The sequence below is a fragment of the Chelmon rostratus genome, chromosome 19 (genome assembly GCF_017976325.1).
Source record: "Chelmon rostratus isolate fCheRos1 chromosome 19, fCheRos1.pri, whole genome shotgun sequence".
Taxonomy (NCBI): domain Eukaryota; kingdom Metazoa; phylum Chordata; class Actinopteri; order Chaetodontiformes; family Chaetodontidae; genus Chelmon; species Chelmon rostratus.
This window is the reverse complement of record NC_055676.1, coordinates 9,037,256-9,049,285: the sequence shown is the minus strand read 5'-3', so window position 1 is coordinate 9,049,285 and position 12,030 is coordinate 9,037,256. Positions and strand designations below refer to the sequence as shown.

Genomic DNA, 12,030 nt, shown 5'->3' with positions numbered 1-12,030 from the left:
CTACTACCCTGTTTGGTGTTTTGGTGCCTTTTTAACACAAGACTTTTTGTGCCACAAGTTTTTGACTTTCATCCTCCTGTTCTAGCTTGTGTGATGTGTGATAAGATCCTACAGAGATGGATGATGCGCAATAATATAATAGCAGCGATTAAAGTTTGTATGCAAGACTTGAAGAATAATAAGTATTTCTTCTCTTCAGAACCTACTGTTCTGTGTGCTCACATGTGTGCTCTGTTCAGACCCACACTCAACTAAAAAAAAAAGACATCCTTGACTAGTTTCCTGTAACCATGGCAATAGGAAGTGCTCTCCAATCACATCTCTGCATAGTGTGTTAGGGAAGTGCACTGTTTCCTGCTCTTTTCACCGGCTTCCTCCCGTTGGTGTATGCGCAGAATTCTGCTTTTAGTCCTGGAGAGCCACACAGTTCTTAAGCAGAGCTCCTGGTGTGTTCTGTTCTTCTGTTCTGCGCCATCAAATTTGAATGAGTAAGTGTTTGTTTTCTTCAAATATTTTTTCTGACTTATATTTACCCACATACTTGATACAAGGGCTTTAACGGTGCACAGAATTCACGGTGTGGTCTGTGACTCAGGTTTGGGGTTTTCAGTGTAGGATTAGGGTCAGGGTTAAACTCTCATCCCGTCCCTTCATGGCTCCCTCCAAAGACACTTGGGACACATGAAGTGTGTGAGTCTATCGGCTCAGGCGCTTCAGGCAATGGAGCACATTCATGGCTAAAGGCATCCAACTACTTCATGTCTCACTCAAGTGTAAGAAAACACCTGACATTATCATAATGACTGTAAACAGTGAGCATGGCTATTGTTAGCTGTTACTCGATAATGGCAGAGAATTCAGGAGAAGTACTACTACTTCTACTTAGCCACATGCGAGGTGGCTCAAGCTGGGCCCGATAAGGTGGACCACTGTTTAATTCTTCAAGGTGACGGTTGGGAGGAGGGCTGCTCCTCCAACCAGTTCTGAAATAGCAGCTGGTGGAGAAAATGGTAACCCGCGCCCCGACTGTGGTGGTGGTGGAGGAGTGGGGAGACGAGGTGGGGGGGGGGGGTCAGAAAGTGGTAGCATCAATGCTAGTGGTTGCTGAGTCTTATGGTGTGGCTGCACTTCATTAGGTGAGCTTTTCTAAAAAATTACAACCATGCATACAATTATAATAATACTGGTAATGATAATGATGCTGATTTCTCCTGAGAGGGCTAAATTCCTGGATGGACTGGTCTGGTCCTCAACACTGGGTCTGCTGGCAGCAACAAAAGAGGAAACGTTTGTTATGTTCCCGCTAAGGCCGGGAAAAAGAGGACTGATAGCCAATAAACATGGACGCAAACAGTGTATCAAATGACGGTGCTAATGTGAATGTGCAGCTCCCCGAGCTTTTACAGAGCTTTACAGTGAGTTTCAGCTCATTCTTTAGTCGTCCTGCCCACAACTTCACTCTCACAGCCACGGTTAGTGATGGACATAGTTAAGCATTAAGCAGCTAAAGAGCCAGATTGTTATAGACCAAAAAATGGGCTTTCCAAATGTGTTATTAGGAGGGAAATTAACTTAACACGTATTTAAGGCCTCAAGGACACACGCATTACCTATGCTGGGCAAGTTACTAACAAAATGTAATATAATACACATTGCACACACATTGCACACAGATTCGCCCTAATTTTAATCTTTGCAGCTCCGTCTGCAACGGCTCCAAGCAGGCTGGCACCGCAGCTGTGTTTCACGGCTACAACACCTGAAGCCATTATTTACACTTCAAGTGTTTGACAGTATGCTCGTAAATGCAAATAAAAAGGCACTGAATAAATATATTCATTTACACTTTGCAGCCTAGGTGGAGCAGAGTGTGCTGTTCTCTGGACAGGGACACACACACGCACACACACACACGCACGCACACACACACACACACACACGCACACACACACACACACACAGGGTTAATAGTTGTAACCATGAGTGAGGTGGCTATCACGTTTCTTGAGGCCAGTTGTATCTGCAGAACATGTTCCTGCTGTTTTGTGTTTAATTTCTCCTTGACATCTTGACATCACTGATGTCAAGGAGACTAACATGCTGCTACCCCCAACATTGTATATTACATTTTAGTGATACTGACTGAACGTAAGTACAACATTGTTTGTCTACAGAAAAACTCTACAAAGTGCCTTGAATTATCAGAATTCTTAATGTTAACATTGACCTAATATTAATGATCTTAATAATTATGTTATTTCTTTTTAAATTATGTAATGAAAGAATAACTGAACACCAGCCTGGAAAGCAGTCACTTCACTGCCCTCTTTCATTAAGCGTTCATTAAAGCGTGTTTCACCTCTGTGACCACAGTGATGTCACCACGTACCAACACATGCTGGAGTCCACTACTAGTACATCACTGCAGCAAGGTGAGGAGTTAAACCTTTGGAGGTCAACAGAAACAGGATTTTTAGGTGGTGTTAAGTTGCTCTGTTGCTCTTCATGTGGGTAATATATATATATATATATATATATATATATATATATATATATATATATATATTATCAGTGTTTGTATCTGAAAAAAGCACACAAAGGCATCATTTTGAAACATGCTTGACAGAGAACTTTTTATGTTATAGAGAATCTAACAGCCCTTTAAAGCTGCCTCACATCTCCTGACACTTCACAGTGTTTTCAACATGGGGAAATAACTAACATCAAGCAAGACTCCACCACACATCCCCGCTGGTCCAGACCTGGCAGCGATGCAGTTTAGTCATCAGGTCACCAGCAGCACGTCTCTCCAGATCCCTGCCCAGCCTGAGACTGCTGTACTGAGAAACCAACACCCGATCCTGCAGCACACCGTTCAGCCCATCCTGGTCCAGGCCATCATCAACCCGAAGCGGGGTATGGAGGACCCCCTCCAGACACCACAGCCCCCCAGGACCTGTAGCTCGCCTGGCCCTGCTGGGAAACCGTGCTGGAGCTTGGATGCGAGGGTGGCTGTGCTTCTGGTGACCCTGGCTGGGGCTGTAATCCTGCTGCTGCTGTACAGACTCTTACAGCTGAGACACAGGTGTGTGCACCTCACAGACACATGATGTCACAACCGGCCTCATCCACGTGAGGATCTTCTCTACCGTCCATTTTTATTGATCAGAACTATCACTTTATCTAGATAAAGTATTAATTTCATACATTAAGTTATAAATGTATCTAGTAAGTAGCCAACATGCTGGTGCTGCAACAAGCCGGACAAACTGACACAATATTTTTATACAAAGAAAGGAATGAACATATCAACTCTGCTGGATTTACAAGGGGGAGGGATAATTCACAATTAGTCATAAACAATGTTTCATATAGTTACTGAGGTTTTCACTAACTCAACAACGTACAGTCCTCTGTGAGTCAATGAGGACAAGCAAACGCATTAAAAACAGAGCCAGGAGTCAGTCTTTATGCTAAGCTAGGCTAACCGAGTCCTGACTCCACCTCTGTACTTAGTGCAAAGACATGACATTTATCTTGTCTTCTTGCCTGAAATGTTGAACTATTCACTGAATGAGACTTTTACCCGGTTCTGTGTCCTGCAGGCTGCGGTTGGCCAGGGCGAGGCACGCTCTGGAGTACTACAGCTTCTTCCACTCCGCCACCTACACCCTCAAACACCCTGCAACATGTCAGGAGCTGCCCACCAAGAACGGGACGGTCCCCGAAACTGCTCCACCTGTCCAAACCATAACCGCCGTGACACCCACTGTCATCAACCCGCTTCCACCCCCACCGGTGCCTTCTCCACCCCCGCTGCCACTCCCTCCGCCTCCTGCACAGCCTCCGCCGCTGCTCCACCCTCCACCTTCTCTTCCTCCATCACCTCCTGTCCTGGCCTTCCATCTGCCCCTGCCTGTGGTCCACACCACCCCGCCCAGCCCTCACCTGTCGTGGGGCGCCTGCTCGGACGCAGATGTGTACTCTCGGATTGGAGCTTTCAGGCCCTCCAGGCTCTCCAGCCTCTCGAACCAATCGAAAGTCATCCTGTTTGAACACTCGTCTCTCTGACCTCTGATGCAAATCATGACTGGAGCTGTCAACGACTGAGAAGACACACAATGTACTGTTTACATGCAAGGTATAGACAAATATTTGAAGTTCAAATACTTGCAGGCCTCTCCAAAACTTCCTCTGACTTCTGAACTGAATTGATTTCTACACTTTCCTTTAACAAGTACCAGACTTTGTGCCAGACCTCTGCAAGAAAGTTACAGTTTGAGCGAAACATCCAAACTGTAATTATGTTTTCTTCCACTGTAGAGTTGGGTTATCTTTTAATTCAGCCCGGTGGAAGCACTATGTGACGGACCCACAGTGGAAATGTCTTTCCCTGAAACTTGTCTGGAGGTAAAAGAAAGAAAGCTGAGCTTGAAGACTCATTGTTGTTTGTATGCTCTGTCCTTCACAACCTCATAAATGCTCGTCCTTCAGAGCCTTGGGATCATCTTCACAGTTTTGTTGTCCAAATATATATTTCTGAATATAAAAATATATATTGTAAATAGTAAACTGGTATTTAAATTTCTATATAAGCCTGTAAACACAAAGAAGTTGAGAAAAAATTTAATTCTAAAAATTTTAAGCCATCAGTATTTGATAAAAATACGGAGTATTGACAATTTAAGTTAAATTTTGTCTTTAATCCAATTTTTCACTGTGTATCCAGTGTTTCACTTTGGTTGCATTTGTTGCATCATCACAACACAAAACTCGCTGAGTCAGCCAACTGGTGGTTAGCTCCTAATTTTGAAGGAATAATTTGTGGGAAATTTGCATGATTTGCGTTTCATGGAGGTTTAGATGAGAAGAAATGAGAAGATTCTATCATCAATCAATCAATCAATCAATCAGTTAATCAGTTAATCAATGGAGTCTCAAAGAGGTTTGTGGTTGTGGTCAAGAAATAGTCCAGTACATAACCCCAAGTAAAACGGCTAATTGTTGTTTTGTACCTCAGCTTTTTGTAGCGGTTAAAAAAAACTAGTGAGCTTTGAAATAGAGCTTAAAGTGGCAATCACATCTAAGTACACTGAGTTAAAAGTAAAAGATGAGCTGATGAGCTGATTTAATTAATTGCTTATGGGATTTCACTGGGCATTATCACAGAAGTCTGATATGAAGTTAACATGTTGTGAAAAAAGGTGGTTTACCTGCATTCCACAACTAAAAACAGAAGTTAACAGAACTTTTACTACATTGCATCCAAGTATTTTAAGTATGACTGAGTCCTGAACAAGTAAAAAGTTTGGTTTGTTTTTCTTAAATGATATTTCTATAATGTCTTGATTTTTACAGTGCAGTTATTGAAGCAGAGCCCATTGTTACTGCAGAAGGGAGGCATTTCCTGAACTGGTTTTCCATGGCAGGGTCCCTCCCTGCTTCACACCATTCTCTACGTTCTCTGTGTTTCCTCTGACTCTTTTTATTCAAACTAATATCACAGTTTCAGACATGATTATTCATTTGTCTCTTTAACACATCCAAAATAGCAGTCAGCAACAACAAAAAGCTAGGCTTCATGGTTACGGGTACGAGTGCCCAGACTAAGACATTTTCAGATGGGCACAGATTGATCATTCTCTAAAGTAGCCCTGTCTGTTGTTATGGTTACCTTAGCATCTAGACCTTGGCCCTAACAAGCTGTTAAGATTAATTTTCTGTCAATATTTAACCATGTTTTCCAAACAGGCCTCTTATTTATAATTCAACAATAGTTTGTAAATTCATGAGGGACGCTGTGTTAGCTGATGGTTGTTGGTTGCTCTCTGCCTGCCTGGGTGAAAACTTTCCGGTATCTGAGTCTGCTGGTGAAGCCGCTGTCTCCATACTAAAAGCCTGTTAATTCAATCTGTGCATGTACTGCAGCGTTGTCTCTTAATTGGTTGCAAGCTGAGCAGGAAAGGCATTTGTAACAATATACTGCTGCAAGAATTCAATAAAATGAGGGAATGTCACGCAAGGATGAATATGAATGGGTTTGTGTTCAAGATCTGAATAATATTAATTGAGGGTTTTCATCTCAAAATGTTATACATCCTTTCTCAAATGCCCACAGTGATGCTTCATACAGTGGTACAAATATACATGAGCGTGTCATTGTACTGGTTTTTACTGGCAAAAGTCCTTAAAACAAGATATTTTACCTTTATTTATTAGGTGCAGGATGGCGTTACAGTGGAGAGGTGCTGTGGGGAAGATGTGGCCAGAATTTCTGTTGAAACTCAACAGAATGCTAAGAAGTAGCAGCTGATGTATGTCAAAGACATCTATGCATTGTGTTGCAGAGAAGTTAGCATGCTAACCAACTAGCTTCAGCTCTTCCTGTCTTGTAATACCACTTTGTACTTCAATGGGCGATAGGAGAAGGAGAAACATTCTGCAGCGCCAGAAACTGTGCCAATTCAAAAACACATACAAAAATCCAAATCAAGTACATCAGTGGAAACGTGCTGCAAATGAAAAAAACGTGCTTCAGAATGCCAAAACAAATACATTAGCAGCAAACACGATACAAAGTCAAAAACGCACAAACTCCAAAAACAAATGCAACAGAATCCAAAACAAGTTTCACAGACACATGATCTCCAAGACTGACGTAAAACTTTCTCCCTTGGATGTATTATTGTACATACAGTATATGATTGATTAAGATATCATGGTCAGTCATATGAAGTGCTGCACTTCAGTGTAAGAGGACGAGAATTGAGATTTTCATCAGAATTTAGTCTGAGGTTACTGATAACTTTAGGCAGAGCAGTTTCAGTGCTGTGATGTGTTCCAAAGCCAGACTGAAACTCCTCCAGGATGTTATTTTCTTTAAGAAAGACATTAATTAGCACTGAAACAATCTTTTCCAGTATTTTACTGATGAATGGAATCTTGGATATCAGCCTATAATCTAACAGCATTTAAAGCAGATGACAAGGTATCACTGAGATGTTCAACCATGTTCATTTGAATTTCATCACATCGTGGCTGCAATGCCTCCTCCTTTGGTGCTTTGTCTGACTTAAAAACATAATTTGGAGGACAAGCCTGTATCAGCGTGTAGCAAGATCTCAAATCAAAACAGTACCTGCAGATGAAGTTGTTCAATTTGTCCAGCAACAGGCAAAAATCCTGGGACCATGGGATCATGTTTGCGTACCATTATGTTTTCATTTTCATATATATGAGGCAAGAAATTAAATTATGATAATTTAACCTATTTACCACAGCCAGACCAAATTGTAGTGAATTTTCTGATGCATGATTCTAAACTTAAAGTAAAACCAGTTTCCTTATCATTATTCAGTAAACTTAGATGTATGTATTATGTCTAGTGGTTGTCTTAATCAAGTCAGCATAGCATGCATTTCCACAGCACTAATCTCATCACTACAACTCTTTTTACCAGATATTTTAATTTGTCAGTAATTATTTGACAGTTTCTTCACCTTTTAAGTGAAATTCTTAGACTGGCAGTGTTTTTTTTTCTTTATGTCAAAGTGGAAAGCGCTCGGTGTGCGGACTCTGCGGACCAACAGATACTGCCTCATGGGCACTGTACTATTCTAAAGATTCTTATGTTTTGAAACTACAGTGAGTTTGAAAATATGTATTGATAATTGCAGTTGTGACCTTTAGTCATCAAGGGGTTTCCAGGAAGTATGTTCTCACCCAACTGTGTTGGGGAAAAATATAAAACATGAAAAATGTGAACTGAACCCAGCAACTGCTTGTGCAGCTTCTGTGTCGACTGAAAACAGCACTGACAGCCTCTTGCTGCTGACTGGTTAGGCGTGAGGAAAGACTCTCCCAAACAGAAAATATGAAACTACCTGAAGAACACACCTGACTAAATACCTAAGCGTGATTATCAGGCGGAGAATCCAGTTCTACTCAGTGATTTCGCCTTGTTTTAGCAAAGCGGCCGCTGTGAGTTATGTGTCCCAGCAGGACGTCACATGTTGGCTGCTGAAGTGGACCAACAAATATGAGATCCATCAGTGTTCCTCTCTGTTAGTGGTCCACCAAATGCCTGCATGGTGGTGCCAGCAACGGTGGTCCAATAAAAAGGGTGATGGAGTCAGGCTGCAGCTGAGAGATATCACTGTCAGTCCAGGAAGCTTGTTGTGTTGATGAAGGGACAGTGTGTGAGAACGTCCAGAGCTTTCTGTTCCCTGCTCCAAACTTCACCGTCTGCACTGACTTCCACAGCTGAACAGCAGATAGAGTGTCAAAACATCATGTGTAACATTTCCACAGTCTAATGTCTAATAATGGCCAGACCTGAGTTACAGTATTTACAATGTTTTGTTGAGTTGTGGGGTTGCATCGCCGAAATATTTGGAACAAACCTTGAGAAATTAGACTAATTTTATTCAAGGTGATAATGCATTTGATTTTCTTTGCCCGTCAATGACGTCATATCCCTTTTACCCTTTTAGAAACAAATAAAAGACCAAAACCACCAATGCCTCAGTCTGTCTCTCAATACTTTCTGACTTCCCTCTAGGACACCCATTGGTTCAGCAGGTCACAAAAAATAGTTTCATTTTTAAAAAGGTGGAATTAATTCCCAGTTCTCGCCAGTGAGAGCTGGGATCAGCTCCAGCCCGGCATGACCCCAGAACTTTCATCTTCTTGAATGAGCTAGAGAAGAGAAGGAACACCTGCAGAAGGTATCAAACAGCAAGACTACAAACAATGAGCCTCTGTTTGATGTCCCATTTAAAGTGACTGACTGTGAAACCAGTGAAGTGACAGTGCTGACACCTGCTGCAGGTTCAGTCGGGTCAGCTTTAGAGGACCAAAAACAGACCGGACCTTGTGATTCAAGACAGGACGGGAAAAAGAAGGGACAGCAGCTTGTGAATGAACAAAAGCAAAGTTGGAACCTGTTAATCAGTGAGAGTTAGAGGTGCTAGTAGGTGTGTTTTGAACTTTGGGCAGAGCCAGAATAGCTGTTTCCCTCTGCTTTCAGTCTTTTTGCTAAGAAAAGCTAACCACAATCCTAACTCTATGCTTAAAGCGCAGACATCAGATTGATATTACTCTATGTGCTCATTTCCCAAGATCCATCCATCCATTATCTATACACCGCTGAATCCTTTGCAGGGTCACGGGGGGGCTGGAGCCTATCCCAGCCGTCTCTCAGGTCGCCAGCCTACCACAGGGCTACATATAGAGACAAACAACCACGCACACCACTCATTCACACCTACGGACAATTTAGAGTTATCAATTAACCTCAGCATGTTTTTGGACTGTGGGAGGAAGCCGGAGAACCGGTGAAAACCCACGCTGCACCGAGCCACCGGTGTTGGATTTGCTTAACCTGACAAAATGAACGCCCTGTAACCTAGCATTTAACCTTAGGAGTTAAACAGATTAATAATAGCCTACTGAAGAGAGACCATGTTCACTGGAGTTCAGGTTTAAAATATATTTTCCTTTGAATTCAGTTCAGTTCAAATGCGGGACCAAAGCACCAAACAAAAGTCCAGCCCTCAGAGTGCTGAAGTTAATTTAATAAAGATGTACATGTAGTAGTATCAGTCGTGACTTCATTATTGTTGGAGGAGCCCAATGAAACATGACAACCTCACAGCAGAGGCTTCATTTGTTCGCCTATAGCTCCAGGAGAGACAGTGGTGCATGACAAGGAGTCCATGTTTGGCATGATCCCATCTGCACAAGTTTCATCACTGAAGAAACATTGTACAATGTACAAGCTGATGTTCGCTGAATCCACCAAACTGTTTCTCTTCAGATCATTTTCACATTTTTTGTACACTCAAATTCTCATTCATTCACTTGTTTTCACTGTAACTCTGCAAGACTGCAGAATGTACAGCATTGCTTTAAATGCCCCACACATGTTCCTACAATATCCAAAAGTACTATTCTTGAAAGGCGGTTTCCTTCGTTAAGAAAATGATGCTGTTTTCCTCTAAGCTTATTAACAGAAACAGTTCAAAGAGGAGATCCAAAAAAGACAAGGAGGGTTAATTCTCTCTTTGGGTCCTGCGAGGCTGTGGAAGCCCGTAACGTAATTCCTCTGACAGCAGAGCGCCACTGGCGCTCCCGCAGGGGAAACACGACTGAACAGTTCGAGAGCGTGTGGATGAAATTGAATCCACATTCTTCACCTCCTCCGATATGCAGGCTGATTTACAGCCAAGTGCACTCGGCGGCGGCCGCTGAGGGAGCGCAGGCAACAAACCTGGAGAATACACAAGCACCTGCGATGATACATTCAAAGAGTGTTACACTGTGTTAGTGGGTTTAGTGCCATCTTGCACATTTTCAAGTGGCTTCATGGAATTGGACTCATATCAGGGAGAAGTCAGCAGGTCATGTTTTTTTTTTTTTTTTTCGTCATGCTGTTTTTTCTGTTGTTTATGTTGAAATGGTGTTTGAAATGTCTTGTCAAAAAGACATTTGCAAATCTGGCTGACAGATCATGTTGTTTGGAGACAGTCAGACTTTAGGATATGGGCATCAGAGAGAAAGCATAAGAATTGTGCTATGGAGGAAATGCATCAATACACATTTTGGTGTATTTTTGGTCTGATGCGACAGTGCACAGTAATAGAATGCCATACTGCAGAAAAATAAGTGTTGTTTGGATTGACAATAAGCACAACCAAGACTGAGCTTTTTCTATATTACTGATTTCCCTTTGATATTTAAGGATTTACAGACAGTTGAGGTGTGAGAAGTCAGTGCTCAGCTCAATGCTCTCTAAAACTTTTCTACTACAACTTCTAATACTTAGAGCAATACAACATATTTGCTCTTCAAGAAAACACTAAAAGGTGTGATTTATTATGGCGCTTCCATACAGATGGCTGACATGAAAGAGACAGAATAAAAATAGAAATATTAAAAATTGAAGCAACAGATGCCAAGATATCTTTACATTTAGTCCCTCTTGTGCGTTGAGCTCCAAAATGCCAACATTTCACATAATGCAGCTTAATAACATCTTCACCAGTCATTAGACTGTCATGTCTCGTCAGATCTGTTAAGTGTTTTTGTTCACGAGCGTCATGTCTTGTCTTACACTTCCTGTTTTATTGTGAAACCTAACTCTCCTCTCGTTTCAGGCCCTTGACTTCCTGGTGTGTTTCCCACCTGCCTGATTGTCTTCCCCGCCCTAATTGTCTCCACCTGTTCATTGTTACCTCGTGTATATATATAGTCTGTGTCTCCCTTTGTCCTGTGCCAGATTGTCTCGTACCATGTCCTTGTACCAAGCCTTGATTTATCTAGCTCTCTTGATTCTTGTCTTCCTGTTCATGCCTTGTATTTTGTTCATAAGTAAGTCATCGTTGATTGAGTATTTTTCTAGTCTAGTCTTAATTTATTTGTTACTTTGTTTCATAGCCATTTGAGCCCTTTTTGAGTTTTGATTTTTGCATTCTAAATTATCCCTAGCGTCCTTTGTTGTACTTTTTTGCCATACGTGCTGTAGTTATTTATCCTGAGCGCCTTTTGTTAATAAATTATTCTTTATTTCGAAACTTCGCTGATTGTGTCTGAGTCTTGCATTTGAGTCATGAAACCTCGTGCCTCCGGGCCATGTCATAGACCCTCCCGGCCTGGTAAACACCCACATCTTTCAGATTTCAAGTCCGCACTTTGTAACACAGGCTTTCTTTTTGTCCAAGATGAGATCATCCTGATGACATCACTATGACATCGTCTGCATTCAAAGGATGTAAAAGCAGAACAAAAAATTGTAATGTCTCGACAAATCTGCTGATCTGTTTGTTCACTGGTGTTGGTCTTGTCAAACACTTCCTGTTTTAGTTTGTAACACTTATCTCCTCTTGTTTCAGACCCTGACTTCCTGATGTGTTTCCCGCCTGTCTGATTGTCTGCCCCGCCCTGATTGTTTCCACCTGTTCATTGTTACCTCATGTGTATATATAGTCTGTGTCTCCCCTTGTCCTGTGCCAGATTGTCTTGTGTCCCTTG

General features: G+C 42.0%; 1 protein-coding gene across 1 annotated transcript; it reads left to right on the top strand.

The window, feature by feature from the left end:
- Positions 1-410: 410 nt before the first annotated feature.
- Positions 411-6,002, top strand: LOC121623339 (formin-2-like). The gene is made up of 3 exons (XM_041960601.1): positions 411-488; positions 2,696-3,085; positions 3,606-6,002. The coding sequence occupies exons 2-3, from the start codon at positions 2,772-2,774 to the stop codon at positions 4,069-4,071; spliced, it is 780 nt and encodes a 259-aa protein (XP_041816535.1). The 5' UTR covers positions 411-488; positions 2,696-2,771; the 3' UTR covers positions 4,072-6,002.
- Positions 6,003-12,030: the final 6,028 nt, after the last annotated feature.

Coding starts and splice junctions, on each gene's coding strand:
- LOC121623339 (XM_041960601.1), top strand. CDS start 2,772: ATGCAGTTTAGTCATCAGGTCACCAGCAGCACGTCTCTCCAGATCCCT. Junction 3,086..3,605: donor CTCTTACAGCTGAGACACAG/GTGTGTGCACCT, acceptor TGTGTCCTGCAG/GCTGCGGTTGGCCAGGGCGA.